Here is a 25,815-nt window from a genome sequence, read left to right as displayed (position 1 = left end):
CCAAAGTCTTGGTCCGACGTCAGTTGCCGTCGCCTCATCCCTGACATCAGTGTGCCAGGGATACATATATTGCAACAGACACCATTTTCTTCAGTTTTTCTTGCCCCAGATGTCACGTGCCCCCAAAAAGGTGATCCAAATCAGTACCAAAAAGTGAGAACACTGTACAGACACAAAAACCCTTCAGCTATAAGCAAATACATCAGTAAGGCATAGCAGAGGTTTAGCCAGTAAATCAGAGGGGTTGGAGGGAGGGTAACCTGGACTGCAGCAGGGTGAACACTCGAACATCTACATTTATGGTAGGTACAAAACTGTACTATGTTCATCGTGTTACCCTGCTGCAGTCATCACACTTGGGTTGAGTCCCAAAGCTAAGTTAGGGTGGAGGCATTATAGAAGGTTAGAGGAGGCAATGAGCCCCTGCAGAACTGCAGTGGCGAAGCCTGCCCTGGACTTAGAATAAAGAGGCAAGTGATAGCGTTTGGTGAACGTGAGTACAGAACTCCAAGTTGCAGCTTCTAAAATTTCCTTGGTAGGAACCCCCCTGAGAAGTAGAGGTAGCTGTTGCCCTGGTAGAGTGGGACCTAATGGTAGGAGGAACTGGTTTCCCATGATGGGTATAGCAGAAATGTATGCAATGGCCTATCCATTTAGAAATGGTTTGCTTGGAAATGGCCTTCCCTTGAGAAGCTGTAGCATAGGAAACAAAGAGCTGGTCAGTTTTTCTGAAAGCCTTAGTTTTGTCCAAGTAATATCGAAGCTACCTGTGAATGTCCAAGGAATGTAGGAGTCTCTCACCTTTGTTCTGTGGATTGGGGAAGAAAGTGGGTAGATGGATGGTTTAATTTAAAGCTACGCTGGAAACCACCTTAGGCATGAAGGAAGGATTAGTTCTTAGAGAAACTCTGTCTTGATGAAAAATGAGGAAAGGTTCCACTGCCATAAGTGCCTGTAATTCTGAGACTCTCCTAAGCAGAAGTTATTGCCAGGAACAAGGCAGTCTTCCAAGATAGAACTGAAGGTCTGCAGAAAAAGCTGGTTCAAAGGGAGGTAATGTTAGTTTTTCCAGAACAAAGTTGAGGTCCCATGTAGGCGTAGGGGCTCTTCTAGGTGGTCTAATGTTTTTTGCCCCTCTGAGGAACTGTCTTAGGAGTGGATTTGAAAATAAAGGTGGATTCGTGTCGTAGTGAGCTGAAACAGCTGAAGCATGGATTTTAATTGAGAAGGAAAGTCTTTTATGCAACATCTCAGCTAAATACTGCAGAATGTGAGGCATATAAGGCTGAGTTGTATCCAGGCCTTTAGCTTGGTTCCAAGCAGAAAACCTTTTCCATTTGTCCGAGTAAGCCTTCCTGGTGCTTGGCCTCCTGGCTTCTAGAATAACATCCAGAACTGCTTGAGAAAGAGGGGCTTGGTTGGCTGCTTAATTGATTTGCCATGCCGCCAGGTTTAAAGTTTTGATCTGGCTGTGTAAAATCTGCTGGTCTTGCTGTGCGATGAAAATGAGGAATTTGAGGCAATATCCATGGTGGGCTGTGAGCCATATTCTTCAATAGTGGGTACCAGTGCTGGCGTGGCCAGTCTGGGGCTATGAGAATCATTCGAGGTTTCTCCTTTTTGACCTTCAAAAGAAGCTTTGTGAGAAGAGGTAATGGGGGAAAGGCATATGCTGTCAGGTTTTTCCAACTGAAGGAGAGAGCATCCACTTTCCATGCTTGTTGGTGGAATGTCTTTGTACAAAATTTTGTCAGCTGGTAGTTTTGAGGACTGGCAAACAGGTCTATATTTGGTAGGCCCCATCTGAGTTATCATTGCAAATATTTGTGGATCTAGCTTCCACTCGTGGGGATCTTTGATGTTTCTGCTTAGGTCGTCTGCCAATGTGTTTTTCTGTCCTGGCAGGAAGTGAACTTGTAGCTGGACTTGATAGGTCAGAGCTGTGTTCCATAAGATTATTGCTTGCCTGCAAAGAGGGTAGGAATGTGCGCCCCCTTGTTTGTTTATGTACCACATTACTGTGGTGTTGTCCGTCTTTATTGCCAGTTGTCCAGGCTGTAGTAGATCCTTGAAGGCTGTCAGAGCTTTCTGTACAGCTAGCATCTCTTTTTTGTTTATGTGCAGTTTTCTTTGTTCTTGCAGTCCATAGGCCTTGAATGCATTTTCCTGCCAAGTGAGCCCCCCAGGCGTAGTCTGAAGCATCTGTTGTGATAGTTTGCCTGGGTGGGGGCAAGGTGAAAGGCTGACCCTTGTTGAGGTGACATGCCTGTGCCCACCAGAGAAATTCCCGTTGAAGGCAGGGAATGGGAGATCACTGTGTCCAAGCTGTGGCTGTGTTGAGACCATATGCTTTTTAGGTACCATTGTAATTTCCTCATATGCAGTTTTGCAAATGGTATCAGAATGCAAGATGCCATGAAACCCAAAGCCTGCAGAATTTTTCTTGCAGTTAATTGGGTCTTTGTTGCCATTGTCTTGAAATATTGAGTCAGTTGTTAATTGCTTGTCTGGTGTAAGATAAGCCTTCTGGGCTGTTGTGTCCAAGCTGGCACCCAGGAATGTCATTTTTTGTGAGGGTACTAGTTTTTACTTCTTTTCGTTTACTGTGTACCCTAGGCAATTTAGTAGATGCTTCACAAAGGCCAAGTGTTGTATGAGAATGTCTTTTCTTTCTGCTTGGATGAGACAGTCGTCCAGGTATGGATATATTTGAATTCCTCTTTGTCTGCAGTATGCAATTATTGGTGCCAGGCATTTTGTGAATACTCTGGGCGCAGTAGATAAGCCAAAGGGCAGTGCAGAGAATTGGTAATGGGTTGAACCTGCAATGAAACTGAGGTATCTTCTGCAACTTTGTCTGATAGGGACATGCAGGTATGCCTCCTTGAGGTCCAACGTTACCAGCCATGCTTCCTTGCCCAACATGGGAAGTAGCTGCTGTAGTGTTAGCATCTTGATTTTGGGAACTTGTAAGTGTTTAGAATTGAAAAGTCCAGAATTGGTCTCCAAGCATTTTCCTTCCTGGGTACTAGGAATAGTAGAGTAAAATCCTTGGCCTTGCTCTTGAGTTGGTACCCTTTGAATGGCTCTCATGGCCATGAGAGCTGTAATTTGTTTCTGAGCCTCTGCCCTTTGGTTTTGTGGCAGGTTTGGCATTCCTCTTTTTATTGGCAAGGTGTGAAAGTGGAATCTGTATCCTCGTAAAATTATGTCCAGGACCAATTTGTCCTTTGTGACCATGTGCCAGTGGTCTACAAATAATGCTAGTTTTCCCCCCAGGGGGGCTGACAAAAGAGCTTTGTTTGGTCAGTTGAGGTGCAAGTCATTGAGTTTGCCTTCTGGTGGCTTGAGACCTGTCTTCTCCTCCCTTCTAGGTTGGAGTGGTCCATTGGCGAGGTTTATACTGAGCTTGTGGTTGTACTCTTCCCCTTGGGCACCTGTATTTACCCCTCTTGAGGCCTGTCAGTGGCTGGAAAGGACCAATTTTTGGTTGGCCAGTTTCTGCTGAAGCGAGGGGGTTGTACCTGTAGGAAATCTTTGACTGTCTGCATTGATTTTGCCTTATCCTCCATTTTCTTTAAAACTTCTTCTGCTTTAACACCAAAAAGAACATCCTGCTGCAAGGGAGCATCTAGTAGTTTTGCTTTAACATGTTCAGGCAGACTCTGCTCCTTTAACCAGGCATGCCTACGTATAACTGATCCAGTGACCGCTGCTCTGCAAGAGGCCTCCAAGGAATCAAACCCACATTGTAAGGTATGTTTGCCCACCTGCTCGGTGGCGTGCAACAAATCCTGTACTTCTTTCAATTCAGATTGTTGAGGGAAGGTTGTTATCTTTTGTTTTAACTGAGAGATCAGAAATTGTTGATACTTAAGCATATGAAATTGACAGTTTAAAGCTCTCATAGCTAAAGTGGCTGAGGTGTAAACCTTTTTCCTCCATCTGTCTAGTGCTCTTGAATCCCTTTCAGAAGGTACTGGATTTTTAGCCATGGAAGCCTTAGCCCCCCTGGGAGATAGTCTCTGGGTCAGCTACTGGGCTCTTGTAAAGGAATTTATGGGAATCGGGTACTCTAATATCGGTCAGGCTTGGCCGGGGCAGGAGGCATAGAGTCAGGGTTGAAACTGGATTCTAAATAAACATCATCCACAATGTCCAGAACAGGAGGGATGGCTAGAGGTCTGTGTTGGGGGAGTAAAAGAAACTGAGCCTTTTCTTGGAAACGGAGTAATCCTGACCTTCCCAGTGGAAATGCTCCCTCATAGTGTGTAAAGTTTCCCCAAAAGAGTAATCTTCTGGAGGGGAAGCTGAGGGAATAGAGTCTTCAGCATCAGAATCTTCATAAGGAGAGAAGGAATAGTCTTGGTCTTCAGAGGAATCCGATGAAATAGACAGTTGTTCAGAGGAAGCAGATTCTTCCTCTTGTCTAGGCCTTTTGTCAGGAGGAGGCTGGGAGCCCCTGATCAGAGTAATCAGATCTTCAGCCATCTTAAGCATCTGTTTCTTAGGCATAGGGCCTTGAACAGGAGACTGAAGTGAAGCTTTTTTTGATTTGGAAGGCGTCTTCGATTTTGAGAACGTTTTGACTAAGAGTCGTCGGTCTGAAAACGCCTTCAGAAAGCGAAGGTGTTTCAGAAGTATCGGCATCCTTGGAAGGTAAGTCGTCGGTAGGGCCTGAAGTAAAAGGCTGCGTCAGCCTAGTACATTTCCGTCAAAATATCCGTAGCGGTCTCGGGTTCCTCAACTGCAGTAGTCAGAGGCTGCGTTGGAGCCTCACAGATAACCGGAGACCAGATCAACCGAGGCCTCGGAATCAGGCTTAGGCCTGGGCTGACTATCCTTATCCCTGCGTTTTTTTGTGCACGCTCGGTAACTCTGAGTCGGTAGCTCCGACGGCATGTTATAATTAAATGTTCTGCCAAAAAAGTGTCGTGCAAAATCAAATAGTCTTTTAATAGTGTATTTATTAAATCTAGCACAAAAACGACAAGAAGTGACATTGTGATCAGGGCCTAGGCAGGGTATACAATAAGAATGAAAATCCTTATGAGGTATTTGCTTCCCACAAGAAATACAATTGTTAACTTTTTCTGACATCGGTCTGAGGCAAAAAAAGTTTCCCCAACGGGGTACTTAGCTTTATAGAAGACTTCGGTCTGAAACTCGAATTCGAAAATCTCAGGAGTCGGCCGACCGGCACTTGCGAACTGCTTCTGCTTCGGGCAACGTGCGACAAGAAAGACTGGAGAAAATGGGGTCGGTTGCAATATATGTACCCCTGGCGCACTGACGTCAGGGATGAGACGACGGCAACCGACGTCGGACCAAGACTTTGGAAATCCGGCCGACTGCGGGACCGCCTGACGACAGGATAACCCAAGTGTGATGACTGCAGCAGGGTAACACGATGAACGTCTAAGATGCAATCTTTACGGCCTAAACCAGGTAATTTAATTTCAGACGTTTTTAAAGTTAGCTAGACTGACATAGGTTCATAGGATGGTACTAGGCTATTGGCTCTAGTGCCTATACAAGCCTAACCATAACAATTCCTTGGCTATTTCTTCCCACACTATTTACTTTCCTGAACCCCTGTCTAGCAAGGCAACTAACGTGATCCCCAGGGTGAATTTCCTCCCATCTAATCAAGGTTCCTTTTGAAGAGGGCCAAAGAGGTTTCTCTGCTTGACATGTATGGGCAGTCTATTTCAGAACCTGGGGAGTCTATGGGTCAGGAACCTATCCCTCCAGCATGTTTTGTTTATTGTGATGACAAGGTTTAGATTGCTGGAGCGTGTGGCTCTGAGGGATTCGGATTTCTTTAAGTGTAGCATGTCCAACAGCTCTGGGTTTGAATTGGCCTTGTATGTTAAGCAGAGATCGCCTCAGAGTAGACGATATGCGACAGAGTATAGATGGAGTTTTTTAAGGTGGTCAGCATAGGGCATTCTGATTTAGGCCTGTGATTCTTTTATAGGCGAGGTATTTCTGCAGCCTTTCCAGTTGCTGCAGATGTCTTGAGAGGTACATACCAAATGGGGCGTTGTATTCTATAATGGGTCTAATGAGGGATGAGTACAATTGGACAATGACCTTTTTTTCTGGATGAAAACCCTTAGTATGAGATTTGCCATGAAGATTTCCTGACTGTTGTGACAGTGTGGTTATTGAAGGTGAGACCACTGTCCACCTGTGTCCTTAAGTCTCTCATCACACTTTCGTTTAGTGTACTGCCACCTATGTGGTAATTCACCGGTACATGTTTTTTCCCAAAGGGGATAACTATACATTTCTTGGCATTGACCTTATCCCATGGCTCTGGCACCAAGCATCTGTTTCTGTAAAGCCCTTTTGTAGAGTATCCACATCATCTGGGGATTCAATAATGGCTCCCAGTTTGCAGTCATCTGCGAACTTTGTTAGCCAGAGTCCCTTAGCATTGGTTTGTACTTCAGAAAAGTAGATGCCAAACAAGAGAGGTCCCAGGACTAAGCCCTGAGGTACTCCACTTGTCAATTGTCTGGAGCTGGATTTGGAGTCAGCTACTTTTATTGTGTGGGTTCTGTCAGTAAGCCAGTTGGCAACCCATCGAGTGACGTAGGGATCAATATCCAGCTTAGTAAGTTTATCTATGATTCCAGACTGGGGGATGGTGTGAAAGGCCTTGGCGAGGACCAGATAGGCTGTGTGGACTGCCTTACCTCGTCCACGGCTCTGGAGACTGATTCAAAGAAGTCAATCAGGTTCAGGAGACAAGACTGGCCCTTCACAAACCCAAACTGGGTGGGGTCCAGTGTGTTAAGGTTGCCAATGTCTGTTTATAAGTTCCATGATAATATGTCCCAAGGATTGCAGATCAGGCTCGTCAGACTGATGGGGCGGTAGTTCCCTCGAACCAAGGTGGATCACCCCCTTGTGGAGTGGGATAATTGTAGCTGTGCGCTACTCAGTGGGCACGAAGCCTGAGGTGAGGGTATGATTAAACATGACACTTAGGTGAGGTGCCAGTTCATTTTGTAGTTCATGTAGTACACAGCCCGGGATGTCATCTGGTCCAATGGATGCTGTATTCTTAGCTTTGGAGAGTGCGTTTACCTGTGTGGCCATTACCGGAATTTGGCAATCTTCCAGTTTTGAGATGGGACATTTAGGGGGTGAGAGGGGGTGAAGTTGGCACTGAATCGATCTGCCAGGATATTGGCAAGATCCTTGGGATCAGTATATATAATGCCATTCTGTTGTAGCTCAGAGCAGATCCGAGCATTGCCATTTAGATTCTTGACATAGTTATAGAATGCTTTGTGGTTGTCTTTGGAATCTTTGGCAATCTTTCTTTTGTTGTAAAGTTTGTTTATGGCAGGGGACCACCAGATTGGCTTCCTTTTTTTGGAGGAGAGCATCTTGGTTCTCTTTGGGATGGCACAACTCATGCATTAGTGGATGAGCTCGTACAGTGCCTTAGTGTAGGACTCAGCAGTCGAACTTTCAGTTCCCGTCTGCATGGGTGTCATGAAGTTTGTAACTTCTGACTTGAGTAGCATGAATTTGGCTTTGGAGAAGCTTTTTATGGAGGTTTCCTTACTGGGGGGGGTGGGATGTGGATGTTAAGGGTGCTTAGCTTATGGTCTGACCTGACTGTTGGGGGGATGACCATAGGTGTGGAGCATCGATTTCTCATGTTGGTAATGACCAGGTCTAGGATATTTGAGCCCTGGTGGGACTATGGATTAGTTCATCCAGGGCATTGAAATTTATGAATTCCAAGAACCGTTGGGCAAAGGTGTTGGTACACGAGTTTTCCCAGTTAATGGCAGGGTAGTTGAAATCACTCAGTATTAGGGTGTTTGGTTGTATATTAACATTTTCCAGTAGGTTTAGAAAGGTTTATTGAGAATCTTGGGGCATGGTGGGGGATCTGTACCAAGCTACAATTTGGATTGCAGTCTTACCTAGTGTTAGTTGCACCTGGAGAATTTCAGAGGCGTTGTGTTGGGCAACTAACCTGGTGGTGCGAGTATCCTTGGTAAATATGGACACCCCTCTACCTTTAGCGTTTCGATCCTGGTTTGGTGACCGAAAAGTGTGGCAAGAGTTGTAGCCTGGTATTCTAGGGGTACTCTCTGAAGCCTTGAACCAGGTCTCAGTTACTGCACAGATATCAATGTTCGCCATTTTTAGGAGTGCCTCGAGAGAGTGCATTTTGAGGTTTAGACTTCTAGCATTGAGTAGCATTACCTTCAGATTTTGCATGCTTGTACCTGTTATGGTGGTGGTTTTGTCCTTTGAACTTTGCCTAAAAAAAGGCACTACAGCAAGAGCCTTAGCCAGTAACCTGAATCCCAGGGGCGACAGGTGCAGACCATCTCTGGCAAAGCGTCGTGGTCTGTCGATTATGTTGTACCAGGCAGACAGATACCAGAAGCTTAGCCAATTGTTGAAGTCAATCATTTTGTCCTTATATTGTGGTATCATTCTGGGCGAAGGCAGGAAGCTACTCAGGACTAGGGTCATACCTGCCTGGGCCACATGATCAGAGCTCTTCCATGTCTCTTCAGGTAGTCCAGGGAGGTACGTCTCAAGTCATTCACTCCAACATGGACAATGACAGTCATATTTGTACTTGTTGTGGAGTGACTTGAGTGCATGAGTTATGTGGCGGATCCTGGCACCTGACAGGTAGCTCACTGTAATTTTCTCCTTCAGCCTGGTGAGAGGGACATCAGTGTGCCTGACTAGAGAGTCACCTATGACTAAAGTGTTAGGTACGATGTCTTGCCTTAGGGGCTGTTGCTGGGTGGCACACTGGTGGTGTGAGCTATGCGACACTGTGATTGATGTATGTTTGCGTTTCAGCTTCGAAGGACCTTGTTGCTTGGGCAGGTTACAGTTAAGGGCCTCCGCATATGTGGATTTAGTGTTGCTGTGTGTGGGTGTTGGTGTGATTTTAGAAGGGCTATTTATTTCTTGAAGTGTAGTGCGTGTGTTAACCTTCTCTTGACTGTCTAGCACAATTTTGGGTGGAGAGAGCTTTGCTTCCAGTTTGGCTATGTAAGTGCATCTCTCACTGGTTGTAGTGTTGGGTGGTAGGAGGAGAGGGTTGTCTGTGTACATGAGGCAATTGCTGCATTGCCCCAGTATGTTCAGATTCACCAGGTGGACAGAAGAAATCAATAGAAGCTGACCCTTGGACATGCCTGGTTTGGTGCTTTTTTTTTTTTTTTTGAAGAGTACAGGAGCCGGTTTCCCTTACCTTAGCAAGGTACTTCGCAATTATAGGCTGTTTAGTGCCTATGATTAATTTCTCCTTATTAATGAGAGTTGAGTGCTCAGTTTAAGGCTTCCTAGTGCTTTCCAGCAGGTATTAGAGCAAGTGTTAGTCACATGGATGCTTAAAGGTACTATGAAAAAAATGGTTTATCCCAAACAATACAGTGTGCACTAAAGAATTTAGATGTGAAAGTAGGTAACGTAAGTTTTACCTGTCTAAAAGGTTAAGTTTTATTGGAGTCACTATTTTTAAAACAGCACGCTAGATTGAAAGGAGGCGATTACTTTTGTATTCCGGTACTATGGAAAACAGTAGAATGACCATTAAATTTAAATAGTTGAAGAGGAGTGATTTCACAAAATAATAATTTTGGGCTTACTCATACAAGCCAGTGAAAGCAGAGAGGAAATGAGATATATGGTCAAATTAACATAAGAGGCAGGCAACTAGAAAGACAGTAGTATTTAAGAACAGGACAGTGACAGGGTGGGGAAAAATTTCTGCCAGATTCTCAAGAGACAGAGCTGTGGTGTCTTCTGAAGTTTTAATATGCAGTTAAAAGCAGAACACAAGCACAACACAAGGTAAGGAAAAATCACAGCACAAAATATAAAAAATGCAATAAACTAATACAAAATGCAACAAATGAAAAGCAAACCAATCTTTCCCTCACTGCAAAGTGTAGCAGATTCTGGGCGAGCCTTTCCAAAAGGCATTAACCTCTTCCAGTATCCTCTGTTACAATATATTCATTTCAACAGTTACAATACAGTCTGAGATGCATGTGATTTCTTCTCTGTCCAGCAAGACCCACTATTGGTTCATTTTTAATAATTTTTAATAATTCACAATCAGTTTGACATACAAATGGCATAATTCTTTACAAAACTCCAGCTAGCTATGCTGGCACGTTACACATCTGCCTTACTTTTCCTGGCATAGCTAACAATACCTCACATTACACCTCAGCAAATATGTAGATAGACCTAGTTATATTAGCTGACAGCTTCCTCTCCTTTGTCAATCGTGTGATGGTTGGCTAAAGTTTCCTGACCAGTTAATTGCCAAAGAAGTCTAAAAAGGTAACCACTCCTCATGCTCTGCAATGACCAGGCCAGCTGTAGAGTACAATGTCCCCTTTAGTATGTATCTCATTAAAAAACAATTAGACCACCACAAAGATTCTTAACTAAAAGGGGCAGGGGCCTAGTGTCTCGGAATCAGAGGCTGGAAGCTCTGTCCCTTCATTCAGTGCCAGTTTTTTTAGGTGGATCTCTGCCTTGCATACTGTGCCAATAAAGATAATTTAATCCTGGAAATCCTGTTTGTCAACAAGTCCAATCTCCACAAATATGAGAACCAAGGACCCAAATAATCACCAAAAGATACATAAAATATGCAGGAGCAGGTATACAACTCCGCACCTCCCAAACCTCTGAAATTAACTTCACCTGCGAATTAAGCAGTGCAGCTCATTACTATCCTTTAAACTAGATGGTATCCACACTCCACACATTTACTCCACAAGCAAGGACTTCCTGAAGAAAGAAGGTGCTGACCAAGGTAAAAAAAAAAGTACTGGCAAGGGGAGAACAGTCATGAGGCTTAGTGGTCTTGGAATACGTAATGAATCAATCTAGAAAGGTGTTAAATCATCCAAAGAGGTCTAGAATGTAATGTTAACATGCCACTGCCAGCATCTGAAACAGCAATAATGAAAGAAAAATGAAATTAAGTATCAGAGCTAGGGACATGCAAGACTGCTCCTCACCAGTACCAACACCCTCAAGACCCTGTGGAACAAAAGGTTGTGCAAGTCATCAAGCAATCTGCGGAATATTCTACAACTAGGCATATCCACTTACTGCAAACTTTCATCTAAAGGGGAACCTTCTCTTGGTGGTACTAGTATGTGAAAGGACAGATGACTCTGACAGAAGCTTTCTGTATTTGACAAGGCCCTAAAGGCTTTAGACCCTGTGCAGCAGAATGTCCCCACTTAAATGCTTAGTGTTCACAAGTTGACACTGCATTGTTCTCAAAAGCAGAAAAGTCACTGAAGAGGATAATCCTTTAAGGGAAAAAAACTGCCTGCCACAGGCATGGATCTGATGGATCTGATGTTTAAGAGGCCGCTGTCATTCCTGGAAAGACTTCCAGGAATTACAACCACAAAAAAAAAAAAAAAAAAAAAAAAAAAAATGATATCAGCAACACAATATATGCATCTTCAAAATTTGCAAGAAAAAACAAAGTTTGGGTACAGTGCTAAAGAGGTCACCTGAATGAAAGTGACTGACTACTTATACCCATCATTCTGAATGCGTGGGGTGGGGGTAAATGTATACCCTTTTATCAAGCATCCTGATATCAGCATAACGGCAAGTGCAGTTCCATCCAATGGACATCTAAAGCACTAGAAGTCGGGCCAGATGCATGTCCCACATAAAACTGTAATGCAGCAGTGATCCTTAGAAGATTGTACTTGCTGCTTATGCTCTGTGGATAAACGTATGCAAATGTCAGCTCTCTTTGGTGTCATGTATAGTGAAAACTCTAGTTTATCAGGCACCTCACCTATTAATCCATTGGCTCATTTACACTTAATTTCAGTGTCCAACATGTCTGGTGGTGCCAAGGTTCTGGTCAGCATCCATTTTTTGAAAAAGTGGCCACTTTTGCTAGTCTGGTCCACACTAGCTCTCTCCCATCCTAGACAATCCTCCAGCCTACTTACCCATTACCATGAGAATCTTACCCCATGTAGTCAGATTTGTGTAGTGTAATGCAGATAGTGTGAAATGCTGCTTTTCCTCTATTCCTCACCTCCTGCACAAGTAGTGAAAAATCTTTATCAGCTTCATTGCCCCTCTCAAAGTAACAGTTGAGGATTTCTCCATTTTTGCAAGCTAGTCCTATGACAATAAGGTCAATGATGAATCCTTACCACTGCAAGCCAGTGCCTAGTCTGTCAAAAATACAAATAGTGCTCTAGCATGCATTTCAATTCCGTGATGGGGCAGATGATAACCTACACAATTTTCAGTGAACGTGTTCTTTCAAACCATTTAATAAATAAAAAGTCTTGCTTTACACAACCAAGTTTAATTTTTATTAGATATCCTGAACCGAATAAGCAGAGTCACCGAAAAAAACCTGCATCCAGTCTACAGTAATGCTCTGCTTCACCTCGCCTGTCAGAAGTCTGCCGGTATTAACATGTGAAATGTTTCAAATGCAAACATTGAGGAATAAATATTTACTTTACCTTTTTGATTGCATCAGCAATGGAACCAGTAACAGAAGTTCCAAAAGCCTGTTGCTCCTCTTGAGGCACCTGTAGAAGAACCCACAATTCTCGCACCTTATTTTCGAGAGAATTACGTGTACTTACTAGAGATTCCTTTGCTATCTCCAACTGTAAAACAAAAAAGTAAAAGTGAGCCATATGCAATTAAAGGCTTTTTCAATACTACCTCCTCTACTTTTCAACTACTCCAAAGAGTGAAACTGTAGCTGCCCTGAGCGAGAACGTACCAATATCAGACGTGATCACTAAAAGTTATATAATTAAACTTTTCATTCACAAGTATGCATGCTGGCTACACAACGCTCAATAGTACCCACTATAAACTAAGGAATCTGGTATTTCCAATGTCGAGTGTCCCTCATCAGGATGGGAGTTTCCAAGGAATGATCTATAGATGAAGATAAGAAAAAAACTCTCCCTCATGTATCCCATAGAGAAACATCTGAGATGAGCAGTTTTCTTTAGTCATCTGAGGAAGACAAGAGGTGGTGCTGTGAGGGAACAATTCATGCTAGCTGGGGATGGGGAGATATGGAAATGCTACTCTTCCACAGCAGGAATAGTAGTGCTTTCCAGGTCATCATGCATTTCTCTACAAATCTGTTACCAAAGCAGGCTGTGGCCAGTGTTTGAAAGATGAACATTCCTGAGACGTTCCCTTGCAGTAATAAAAGCTAAAAGTTCTGATGGCTTCAGAGATTAAATTCAAGAACTACTAATTGCAGTGGAAATTAAAAATAGGCAAACAGGAGAAAAACCTGTTTTGGGAAAGATTCTTCCACTGTGCTGACAATGGTGAACACTTGGAAACTGGCATCTGGCTGTGCTGCTGCAATATTCTCTGCTGTCTGCACATTAAAAGATGTTACTCCTCTAAGCATCTAAGGGGTTTACTAGGTGGGAGAGAAGCACAAACAGGTGCAAAAGCCAGGGGATTACCAAATTGTACCTCCTCAGAGCCACAACCCTCAAGTCTTACAAGTGATAGGGGAAGGGTGCATGATACCATGCAAACTCCAACTCTGGACATTTTCTTTAGATAACCCATCTTCTTGGGATCCCTAGAAACAGGAGTACTTCAAGAAATTGAGTGATCCTTCTCAGACGGAAGAGAGGAAAAAATGGAAGCCATTGGTGTTCTCACAGGCACCAGGGATGTCAGTCTCAAAATCAGACTAAGCACAAAGGAATAAAATACTCGCTTCATATTTTTAACGACAAGCAAACCACCACCTGGAGTGCCCACATAGTCCTGAAAATGAACAAAGTAATGATAAAGCAAATTAAAAGTTATGTTCTTACCATAACTAGGCATTGTGTTGTCCATTTTCATTCTTCCTTGTGTACGGGTTCAGATCCAGTCCTCACATCCAACTTGGCCGCTTACTTCAGAATTAGGATCCAGCTGTCAAGCCCCTCCCTCCACCCACAATGCACTACTGCACCCCCAAAGCCTCAGAGTTTACTGCTCTATCCTTGTAGCAAAACAGAAGGAATAGTTTGATAGGACAGGGCTCAAACCTGGAACTGTAAATACAGTCCAATAGATCTCTTCAGGAACTTGGATGGGAAGAAATTTGGGAAAAATGAAAATGGACAACACAGATGCCTAGTTATGTTAACATAACTTAAATCTGTTGTCCTTTTCATTCTTTCTCAACGTATGGGACAGAGTCCCCAGCTATGATGATCTTGGGTGGCCCTCATGGAAGGATAATTCCGCAATACCACCGAACTAAAGGTGGCTGTGTTCTTAGAAATATCCAATTTACAATGAGTAACAAAAGTTGGAGCATTGGATGATGTAGCTGCGGCATAAATGTCAATAGATGTTCTTGACCAGAAACAGATGTGGCCATACATCTGGCTGAATGAGCCTTGGGGGAGGTTCAGATAGTGTCACTCCTTTCCCAGAATAAATCCAGGAAATACAATGTTATCCATTTTGCTAGAGTAACTTTGGATACTGGGTAGCCTAGTCATTTTAGAGAAAATTAAACAGTTGGTCTGATTTTCTGAATTTGTGATCTGTAGTGAGAGTAGGAATCAGGTTGAGGAGACTCTGGAGAGGTGGAGATATGCTCTAGAGAGCAGAGGAATGAAGGTCAGCAGGGCTAAGACAGAATATATGTGTGTAAATGAGAGGGAGGGTAGAGGAATGGTGAGGATGCAGGGAGTAGAACTGGTAAAGGTGGACGAGTTTAAGTACTTGGGATCAACAGTTCAGAGTAATGGTGAATGTGGAAGAGAGGTGAAGAAGAAAGTACAGGCAGAGTGGAATGGGTGGAGAAGAGTGTCAGGGGTGATTTGTGACAGACGGGTACCAGTAAGAGTGAAAGGGAAGGTCTACAAGAGGGTAGTGAGACCAGCTATGTTATATGGGTTGGAGACAGTGGCATTGACAAAAAGGCAGGAGTCAGAGCTGGATGTGGCAGAGTTAAAGATGTTAAGATTTGCACTCGGTGTGACTAGGATGGATAGGATTAGGAATCAGTATATTAGAGGGTCAGCTCATGTTGGACAGTTTGGAGACAAAGCAAGAGAGACGAGATTGCGTTGGTTTGGACATGTGCTGAGGAGGGATGATGGGTATATTGGGAAAAAGATGCTAAGGATGGAGCTGCCAGGTAAGAGGAAAAGAGGAAGGCCTAAGATAATGTTTATGGACGTGGTGAGAGAGGACATGCAGGCGGTTGGTGTGACAAGCAGGATGCAGAGGATAGGAAGAAAAGGAAAGAGATGATCCGCTGTGGCGACCCCTAACGGGAAAAGCCGAAAAAGGATGATGATTATCTTATCCTGTGAAGATAGGAATGTAATTGTCTGGGCAAACTAAGATGCAGCATGTACTCTCCTTTATTGAAAAATTTGGAAAGAAAACTGGTAAATGGATGGATTGGTTAAGGTTATTCTCAGAGGCCATTTCAGGTAAAAAGGAAATGTTAGCCCATAAGGAAACCCTATCCTTATGAAAAATTACGCAAGGAGATTCTGAAGACAGCTCTGAGTTCAAATATTCCCTTTGCAGATGTGACAGCTACTCAGAAAACTGTTTTCAATGACAGAAACTTCATATCATATTTAGCTGAAGGCTCAAAAGGTTTCTGAGTTATGCCTCGTAGTACAACTGATCATGAAAGCTTTATATAGTTTGGACAAAGCCAGAGAAATCTGCCATTCCCAGTGTGAAAAATTAGAAATCACTGACGGTTGCATTTTAATTGCAAAGAAACTAGCCCCTTTCTCAGAGTGTTGTCCAGGAATGGAGACAGACTGGGGCAGGATCTCTTCAATTTGCTTCTGTATACTTTTTTAGTGAATTCTTTTTGAGAAACCAAAATATGAACAGGGAAGAAAGCCTGGATTGTCTAATTGCTAGAAGTGGAGAAACCATCCGGTTAGTCTTGGGGCTCGAACGTTGGGATATTGGATCCATGAAAGATACCCAAGATTAGATCGTAGGAAAAGGAAAGATAATGGAGGTCAAAAGGGGCACAGAGGTTCAGTGAGCTCTTTAGCCTGCTTGCTTTCTGTAAAAAAAATTTTGGAAGAGGATGGCAAGTATAAAGGAGACCCGAGGGCCAAGAGTGAATAAGAGCATCTCGTGGCAACTTCCCCAAAGAGGGGAACAGAGTGAATTACCTGCAGCACTTGTTCAGGGGAGTGGCAAATAGGTTGCAGCAAGGTAGGCCCCAATGCCAGATCTCCACCACAGGTTGGCAGACCACTCGTGTAGCATCAAAATGGACCTGCTTAGCTTTTCTGCTAGCATGTAGTTTTCCCTGGAATGTGCGCCACAATTAGAAAGTGGTCTAATGAGATCGCCCATTCCCATACACTCATGGTCTCTCTTGCAAAGCGGATAAGAGTTCCTCCTAGTTTGTTGATGTACCAGATTACAGACATGTAGGTCTGAACTGCAATAGTCCCCCAGTGGGAGAGCATCCTTGAATGCCTGTAACTAATAAAACATCTTATATCTAGGACATTGAAATGCACCTCTTGGGGGGACACCACTTGCCTTGGACCTTTTAAGAAATGCCCCCCTCCTCCCCAACTGAGAAGCATCTATGGTCACTGTGGTCATAGAGGCTGGTAGAACAAGGGTTTGCCTAGATATAAATCATTCGATTGTACCCACCCATTGAATGTGTTGCCTGGAAACTGGCGTGAGCCCGACTGGAAAGGATAGGGGTTAATGTAGAATGGAGCACTGTACAGCTAAAGTCCATTGTAGGGACCGCATAAAGGAGCGTGCCAAAGTAGTACAATGGTCACTGCCATGGAGCCTAATGCCTGCACAAATTACCTTGTTGGAGGAGTAGAATAAGGAAGGAGAAAATGCATCCAACTCCTAACAGTGGAGATACAATGATGAGGTAAGGTTGTTTTGATAAATCTAGAACACCAATGAACTCCAGGCTCTGGACTGGGTTAGGTTTGACTTGGCATGATTTACAGTTATGCCTAATAAATGCCAAATCTGGAACAATTAGTCCTTGGTATATAGAAGATGCTTGGAGAAAGTAGTGAGGAGACCATCTAGATATGTAAACACCTGGAATCACTTTAGTTAAGTGAGCTGCCACTAATGCTATGCATTTGTTAACTTGTGAGGCTGTGGTGAGTAGACTCCCAGAAGATGTATTTCTGGATTTCCTGTTTTGATGTGATAGCACGCATCCTAAATATCTGTAGAGCGCATCCAATTGTCCTTGTGCAGAAAGGGTAGAATAGACTGTAACCATTCAAAACTTTGCTTTAAGTACTGGTTTAAGTTGCTTGGATCCAAAACAGGTCTGAGATCCCCTATTTTCTTTGGCACTAAAAAGAAGTGTGAATAAGTTTCAAATATTATCTAATCTGGAGGGGTCTTTTGGACAGACTTGCCTAGCAGCTTTTGGATTTCTTGTACTGTTGCCTTCCACTGACTGGGTGGAACGTTGGGAAGTTTCTTCCTTTTGCGAGGTGGAAGGGAAAAGTATATGCAATAACCCCTGGATATTATACTTGGCACCATTTAACTTTACTTGTATTGTACTTGCCCAAGCATCTGGGTGCAAAGATAAATGAACCCAAACTGCCTCCAGAGCTGGACAGTCGGGCAGTGCTTCAGGAGCACTGAAAGGGCCTACCTGAAAAAATCTCTAAACCCTTGATACTGAAGACCTCCTCTACCTCCAGGATGACATGCATCATTGAAATTTCCTCCTCTGCCTTTGGAGGAATTGTCACCACGTAGATCTTGAAAAGGTCCCAGAGATTTCCAGAACACCTTGCCTCCCTTCTGATTCCTAGAAAAGGTTCACTGAGGCATAGAAAACTTAAGTCTATGACGGACAGTCTTTCCATCTTGCTTACTGCAGGCAAGCATCTTTTAAAGATTGCCCAAAGTGCCATCAAATGGGGCTTTAATAAGAGACATCTTGAAGTGTTCTGCAAAGTCGCATCCATCCATGTATGCTTATGGCAATACCTTAACTGGCTGCTCATGCGGTGTCTTCAGCTATGAGAAATCAACCTCATTGAAGCACTGGATATGGACAAAAAGAGTGGCCAACAGAGAGGGTTCACTTGAAATCCTCAGCAGACATGCACTCAATATTTGAAAGCTCCTTGGTCAAATCTCTCTGAAGACCAGGGAAATGTGCTGGCTAATTTAGTGACCTCAAGGCAAAGATTGCTAAAGCAAAAAAACTCACTTTCTAAACTTGTCCAATGCTCTAGACTCCCTATTAGGTGGATGGACAGCAGAGCTCTGTTCCACTAACTCTTTCATGGTGGTTGCCGCCACCAACACAGCATCAGCTAGTACCCATTTGCTCCATTGCCAACACCATAGCAACCAGTACCTCTTTGCTCCAGTGCGGTCCATGTCAGTGGGGCCAAAAACTTGTCTGGTCTTTTAGGAACGGAATTGACGGTAGCTAGCTCTTTACACACCCAACGGACAACTATATCAATAAGTTCATCCATTGGGGGAACACAACATGTGACTGGTCAGAACCAAAAGCCTCAAAAAACAGATTCTTCAAGTGAGGCATTTTGGGAAGACCAGCTATCTTTCTGATTCAGGATCTCTAGAATATCTCCAAAGGAGATGTCATCTGATGGTGATCTGGGGGACCCCTCCATCAAAATCAGCATGCTTTGTGAGCAGTCAATGTGTCTCCTTTTACACGCCCTATTCAGATGTACCTCCTCTGAGGAATGTTGAGGTGAGATACCGGAAGAGAGGAAGTTCTTCTGGAACTGACTGGACATTTATTGGTTCTAGCTGTCCCTGTGGAACCAGCCTGAGCAAACAGAGCTAGGAACAGATGGGGATAGGAAGTAGGATCAGAGGCATGAGAAGGTGGTTCTCTGTGGAGGGAAAAGCCCACCTCGAAAGCAGACTGACCCAGAGAGACCTCCTCAGAGCAGGTACTCCTGACAAAAGGCAGACCTAGGCCCACTTCAGATCTGTACTTTAGGGGTAGAATCAGATCCAACTATCCAGGGCTGAGGCTCAGAGGAAAGGGATGGATCCAACAAAACTAGAATAGTCTTCCCCCTCTTATCAGTTGCCAGCACTATGGCTCAGACCAATTCTGATCAGATGCTATCAGAGTAGGACGACCCAAGGATATAAGAGTGGAGTGGAGGAAGAGGTTTCGCAGATCAGAAACTGGACCACTCAGGGTCTCGAATCCTGGGGCTCCAAAACTACAGAATGGATCAGAGGAGGAAAGAAAAAGCTTTAGAAGTTGTTCGCATACTCACAGATCCAGCAGGGGGATGGAGTTGGAAACCCCATCTGGATCAGAGCTTTGAGAAACTATTACATCATTCTATCTATGTCTGCTTCTGATAAACTCATGGAGAACCTATTGGGGGAAGTGGAAGGACGCCTTGAGTGCTTCTTTGGGGTTTGAAGCAACCTAGAATGTGAGGTAGGTAATGTTGGCTTTATGATAAACTCTGGAGTAGCACTCCTATAAGTAGGTATCTGCTTAGGCTCTATGGATTTTGGATCCAAGAGAGTCATTGTTGGACTAATGGTAATTATAGAAGTCTTGGGATCCGTAATCTCTAAATCCTATTTATGAGTCCTGGGATCTGACAGTGTAGTTTGTGGAAAGCTCAGAAGACGACCGGGGGTGGGGGGGGGACTTCAAAGGGGAACATTTCCTATGCCCCAAAGGAGTTGACTTACTATGTCTGGAGTGGTTTGAGCCCCTGAAGTGGAAGGAAAAAGACCTCTTAGGATTAATGTATTATGCTGATCTGCTAAGGTCCTAGGGTTGAAACTGGAGCATATTTTGCATACTGTATCCAAGTGATCAAGTCCTAGACAATACACACACCTGGTGGGGCATCCAAATTTGGAACTGTATGCCCACAAGTACAATTTTTTGTAGCATGTGGGTTTTTCTGACATTACTATGAAAAAGCTCCAGAGAGTCTAAAGGAAAAAAATTGGCACTCACTATTACACAAGAAAAGTACAGTTGTGTACACTTACCATAAATGTAGATGTTCGAGTGTATTCACTGTTGCAGTCATTACATTTGGGTAATCTGCTGGTAGGTTTGCCCTCAGTCGGCCTGATTAAGTGTCTTGGGTCCTGCGTCGGTTGCTGTCCCTTCTTCCATGACGACAGGGGTATAAAACATGCAGCCAATGTCATTACATCAGTTTTTTTTGCCCCAGATGTCAGGTGCCCCCCAAATGGGGAGCCAAATATTTAAGTAATTAAAAACACAAAAATATACCTCCAAACAAAAAGCATACACCAAAAAGGCATTTAAGCATAGTAAAGGAAAGTATAGTAAGAGAAAAGCAGGGGATTGGAGGGAGGGTAACCAGGACTGCAACAGTGAATACACCAACATCTACATTTATGGTAAGTGTACACAACTGTACTAGGTTCATCTTTCACTGTTGCAGTCATTAGATTTGGGTAGATTCCCAAAGCTATGGTTGGGAGGATGGATTTATACAGCATTAGGACCAACTATAAGGCCCTGCAGGACAGCAGTGGCAAAGCCAGTTCTGGATTTAGAGAAGAAAGGTAAATGATAATGTTTGGTGAACGTATGAAGTGAGCTCCAGGTAGCAGCTTCTAAAATGTCTCTGGTAGGAACACCTCTGAAAAAGGCTGCAGAAGTAGATGCAGCCCTGGTGGAATTAGACCTGATCCCCTTGGGGGGTAGCTTTACCATGGTACATATAGCAGAAATGAATACAAGGGCTTATCCATTTGGAAATAGTCTGCTTTGAAATAGCCTTTCCCTCTGCCCCTGCAGCAAATGCCACCAGTTGTTGCTCAGATTTTCTTAGAGATTTTGTCCTGTTTAAGTAAAATCTAAATTGTCTGTGTGCATCCAATGAATGCAGAATCCACTCCCCCTTGTTCTGTGGGCTGGGAAAGAAAGTTAGCAAATGAATGGTCTGATTAAGAGCCACACTGGATACCACCTTAGGCATGAAGGATGGATTGGTCCGGAGAGACACCCTGTCCGCATGAAAAATAATGAAAGGCTCCACTGCCATAAGAGCCTGTAATTCGGAAATCCTTCTAGCTGAAGTAACTGCTAAAAGGAAAGCAGTTTTCCAGGAGAGAAATTTTAAGTCTGCAGTAGCAACTGGCTCGAAAGGAGGGAGAGTGAGTTTTTCCAATACAAAATTGAGATCCTAGGCAGGGGTTGGAGCTCTGCGGGGTGGTCTTAAGTTTTTGGCCCCTCTGAGATACTGCTTTAGCAGAGGATGAGAGAAGAGGGGAGGTTCTGTGTTGTAATGCGCTGAAATGGTTGAGGCATGGATTTTTATGGAAGAAAAGGACAGGCCCTTGTGAAGAATCTCAGTTAAGTATTGAAAAATCTGAGGAATATTGGGCACTGCTGTGCTGATCCCCTTGTGATAGATTCCAGACAGAATCTTTTCCATTTGTCAGCATAAGATTTTCTAGTACTAGGCCTTCTTGCCTCCAAAATGACATCCATCACAGGTTTGTTGAGGGATGCTAATGGTGAATTTAGGTGATTATCCACGCTGCAAGATTCAAAGTTGGAAGCAGAGTGTGCAGACTTTGGTTGTTCTGCTGAGACAGTAAGGTGTCTGAGGCAGGTGCCACGGTGGAAGGTGTGACACATTGCGCAGGAGTGGGTACCAGTGTTGGCGAGGCCAGTCTGGATCAATCAAAATTATTTTTGGTTTGTCCTGTTCGAATTTTAGTAGAACTTTGGAGAGCACAGGCAGAGAGGGAAAAGCATAAACTGATAGGTTTTTCCAGCTAAATGATAGAGCACCCACTTTCCAGGCTCTTGTGATGAGTTCTTGTGCAGAATTTGTCCAAATTAAATTTCTGGAGTGAGGCAAAAAGATTTATGTTTGGACTCCCCCAGTTGCGTGTCAACATGTTGAAAATCCATGGTTCCAGTTTCCATTCGTGTGGGTCCATGAGATTTCTGCTTAGTTCGTCTGCCAGAGTATTCAGTTTTCCTGACAGGAATTGAGCTTGTAGTTGTATTTGATAGATCAAGGTCATGCTCCACAATACCATGGCTAGTCTGAAAAGGGGGTAGGAGTGTGTACCCCCCTGCTTGTTTATGTACCACATAACTGTGGTGTGGTCTGTCTATCATAAATTGTCCTGGATGAAGGTAGTCTTCGAAGGCTGTCAGTGCATTCTGTACAGCTAGCATCTCTTTTTGATTGATACGAAGGTGCATTTGATTTGGGCTCCATTTGCCCTGAATGCACTTCCCTGCCGGATGAGCCCCTCAAGAATAGTCTGATGCATCTGTAGTTAGGGTTTGGGCGGCAGGGAGTGGAGTGAATGGCAGTCCCTTGTTTTGGTGGCAGGCCTCTGCCCACCATAGGAACTCTAGTTGCAGGCAAGGTACGATAGGAAACTGTTTCCAGGCTGTGACAATGTTGACTCCAGGCTGTGACAATGTTGACTCCATAAACTTTTTAAGTACCACTGAAATTTCCTCATATACAGTCTTGCATATGGAATTAGAAGAATACAGGAGGTCATGAACCGCAAGGCTTGCAGAATTTGTCTTGCAGATAGCAGGGGTTTTGTGGCCACCTGTTTGAAGTAAGTTACCAAATGAATTTGCTTTTCTGGCATAAGGTAAGCAATCTGGGAAGTTGTATTCAAGCTTGCACCCAGGAATGTAATTTTTTGAGAGGGTACCAGCTGCGATTTATTTTCGTTTATGGTGTACCCTAGACAAGTTAGCACCCTTTTTACAAACGCCAGATGTTTTAGAAGAATGTCCCTGTTTTCTGCCTGAATTAGACAATCGTCCAAGTATGGATATATTTGAATATTTCTGTGTGTGTGTGTAAAATGCAATTACTGGAGCCAGGCACTTTGAGAACCCTGGGCGCAGTAGATATGCCAATGGGCAGTGCAGAGAACTGGTAATGCAAGTAGCCTGCTTTGAAGCGGAGGTATCTTCTGCAAGATTCCCTGATTGGGATATGCAGGTAAGCCTCTTAAGTCTAGAGTTACCAACCAGGCATCTTTGCCTAGCATAGGAAGTAACTGTTGAAGAGTTAGCATCTTGAATTTTGGAATGTCCAGGAATGTGTTGAGTAGTTAAGTGCAGAACTGGACGCCATGGGTACCAGGAAAAGTCTCGAATAGAAACCTTGTCCTTTTTCCTCTTCTGGTACTGGTTGAATAGCCCCCATTGTTCATGAGGGACAGTACTTGCTTCTGGGCCTCTGCCCACTGATTTGGGGGAGGGGCAGGTCTGGCCATCCGTTTGGGATTGGCAACGTGTGGAAATGAAATCTGTATCCCCGGGATACTACATTTAAAACCCATTTGCCCTGGGTTATAAGTTGCCAGTTTCTTGCATGAAGTGCCAGTTTTCCGCCCAAAGGGGTGGCTATAAGGCAAGTGCTTGGTAAGAGTAAAGGGAAGTCATTGAGACCGTTTACCATAGGGAGGTGCCTTGCCATTTCCAGATTTGGAGGAGGCACCCCAATGTTTTGTTCTAAAAGTCCCTTGAGAGTGAAACCTGGAACCTTTGGAATGTCCGGGTTTGACTTGAGAGGCTCTCGAAGGAACTGGAAAGGACCAGTTCTTAGTAGGCCAGTGCCTACTAAATCTTGGAGGTTGCACTTGTAAGAAATCTTTCACAGTTTGCATAGATTTAGCTTCATCTTCCATCTTTTTTAAAACTTCTTCAGCCTTATTACCAAAGAGACTGTCCTGTTGCAAAGGAGCATCCAACCATTTTGCTTTAACGTGATCAGGCAGAGTTTACTCTGAGCCAAGCATGCCTTCTTAGCAAAGACCCAGAGGCCTCCAAAGAATCAAAACCACACTGCAAAGTATGCTTTCCAACTTGTTCAGCTGAATGCAATAAAAACTGTAAATCTTTATTGTCCACACAGTCAGAAATTAACATCATTTTCTGTTTAAGCAGTCTCATGATATGCTGTTGATATTTAAGCATATGAAATTGACAGTTTAAAGCCTTGATTGCCAAGGTTGCAGAAGTGTAAACCTTCTTACCCCATCTATCCAGCTCCCTGGAATCTATCAGAAGGGGTAGGATTTCTAGCAGTACAGGCCTTAATGCCCTTGGGACCCTGAGAAATGGTTTCAGGATCAGCAATAGGATTTTTGAAAAGGAATTTGTGGGAGTCAGGAACCCTGTAATATCTGTCTGGCTTACAAGGAGCTGGAGGCAGAGAATCAGGAGCCATACTAGATTCTGAAAAAAAAGCAACAATGTCTAGAACAGGAGGTATAGCCAAAGGCCTATGCTGAGGAAGAAGAAAATCCCCAAGTCTCTTTTCAGATTCAGATAAATCCTGACTTTCCCAGTGGAAATGTTACTTTAAGGTATGTAAAGTTTCCCCAAAAGAAAAATCCTCAGGGGGAGAAGCAGAAGGAATGGAATCTTCTGCATCAGAGTTCTCATAAATAGGTATAGACAAATCCTGCTCGTTAGAAGAGTCAGAAGAAATAGAATCCTGTTCAGAAGATTCATAATCAATGTCTTGCCTAGGCCTCTTAGAAGGAGGGGGTTTGGCTACCCCTGATCAGAGAAATTAAATATTCAGCCATTTTATCAGTTGTTTTTTAGGCATAGGGGCCTGCACATGTGGCCCAGGTGTCGGTTTTTTAGACAGATTTAGATTTTGGCCTTAGTTTTGAAGATGACGTCGGTCTAATATATAAATCTGTAGGCCTGAAAACACCCTCAGAAGCCGGTGCCTGCACAATGGCTCTGGACCCATGTAAGGTAGAGACATCCGCGGGTTCCATAATTGAAGCATCTCGTGGCATACCAGACTCCAAATGGGTCTCAGTAGAGGACTGCAAATCAAAAGTAGTGGGTATGACGGGCTGCGAAAGCACCTCATTGAGTACTGGCGAACTGGTGACTGGCTTAGGAGAAGCATAGTCAGTTTTGGACCTAGACGGCCTGTCTCTATCTTTTTCTTTGCATTTTTTTAGGTACTCCGGTAGTCTGATTGCTAACAGACGACATTTCTGGATAATTAAAGTGTGAGCCAAAATATTTAGAGGCAAAAATATACCGATGTTTAATAATGCGTTGATTAAATTTAGCACAATCGACAGCAAGGTACATTGTAATCAGGGCCTAGGCAAGGAATACAGTACAAATGAAAATCCTTATGAGGTATTTGCTTCCCACAAGTAAGGCAATCATTAACTTTTACTGACATTGGTAAGGAGCAAGAAAAAGGTTTCCCCAACGGTGTACTTCACTTCTTAGTAGACTACTTCGGTTCTGAAACTTGAAAATGAAAATTTCAGGAGACGACCGTCCGGCACTTGCGCACTGCTTCAGGCACCGTGAGGCAAGAAAGACTGATGTAATGGCGTCGGCTGCATGTTTTATACCAGACGACCTGACGACATGGAAGAAGGGACAGCAACTGATGCAAGACCCAACACACTGTTAATCAGGCTGACTGAGGGCAACCTGCCAGCAGATTACCCAAATGTAATAACTGCAACAGTGAAAGACGAACATGTGATTGGACCCAATTTACCTTGGTGGTAAAAAGCAACAAAGGACAGCCATCTAGAAATTTTGAGACAGGTTATCCTTAGTCCCATCATTAGAAAAATGAACCGGTATAAGTACAGAGTTCTGTCAAAATAAAACAGAAAGGACTGCTCTGGTACGGAAGTCTTGGGTGAAACATCAGAAAACTGATGGCATGATTCAAAGTAAACAGACTACTTTGG

At 43.7% G+C, this 25,815-nt stretch overlaps 1 protein-coding gene across 2 annotated transcripts in view; it reads right to left on the bottom strand.

Moving 5' to 3' along the window:
• LOC122793263 (protein regulator of cytokinesis 1-like) overlaps window positions 1–25,815 on the bottom strand; it is a 1,295,879-nt gene that overhangs the window by 707,283 nt on the left and 562,781 nt on the right. For both annotated transcript variants that reach the window (XM_044061121.1, XM_044061122.1), the window contains exon 6: window positions 12,540–12,689. In XM_044061121.1, coding sequence (XP_043917056.1) covers window positions 12,540–12,689 — 150 coding nt within the window. The remainder of the gene's footprint in view (window positions 1–12,539; window positions 12,690–25,815) is intronic.

The sequence above is a fragment of the Protopterus annectens genome, chromosome 2.part0 (assembly GCF_019279795.1).
Source record: "Protopterus annectens isolate FY-2018-M chromosome 2.part0, PAN1.0, whole genome shotgun sequence".
NCBI lineage: Eukaryota > Metazoa > Chordata > Ceratodontiformes > Protopteridae > Protopterus > Protopterus annectens.
The sequence above is the reverse complement of the archived record's forward strand: the minus strand, read 5'-3'. Positions and strand labels throughout refer to the sequence as shown.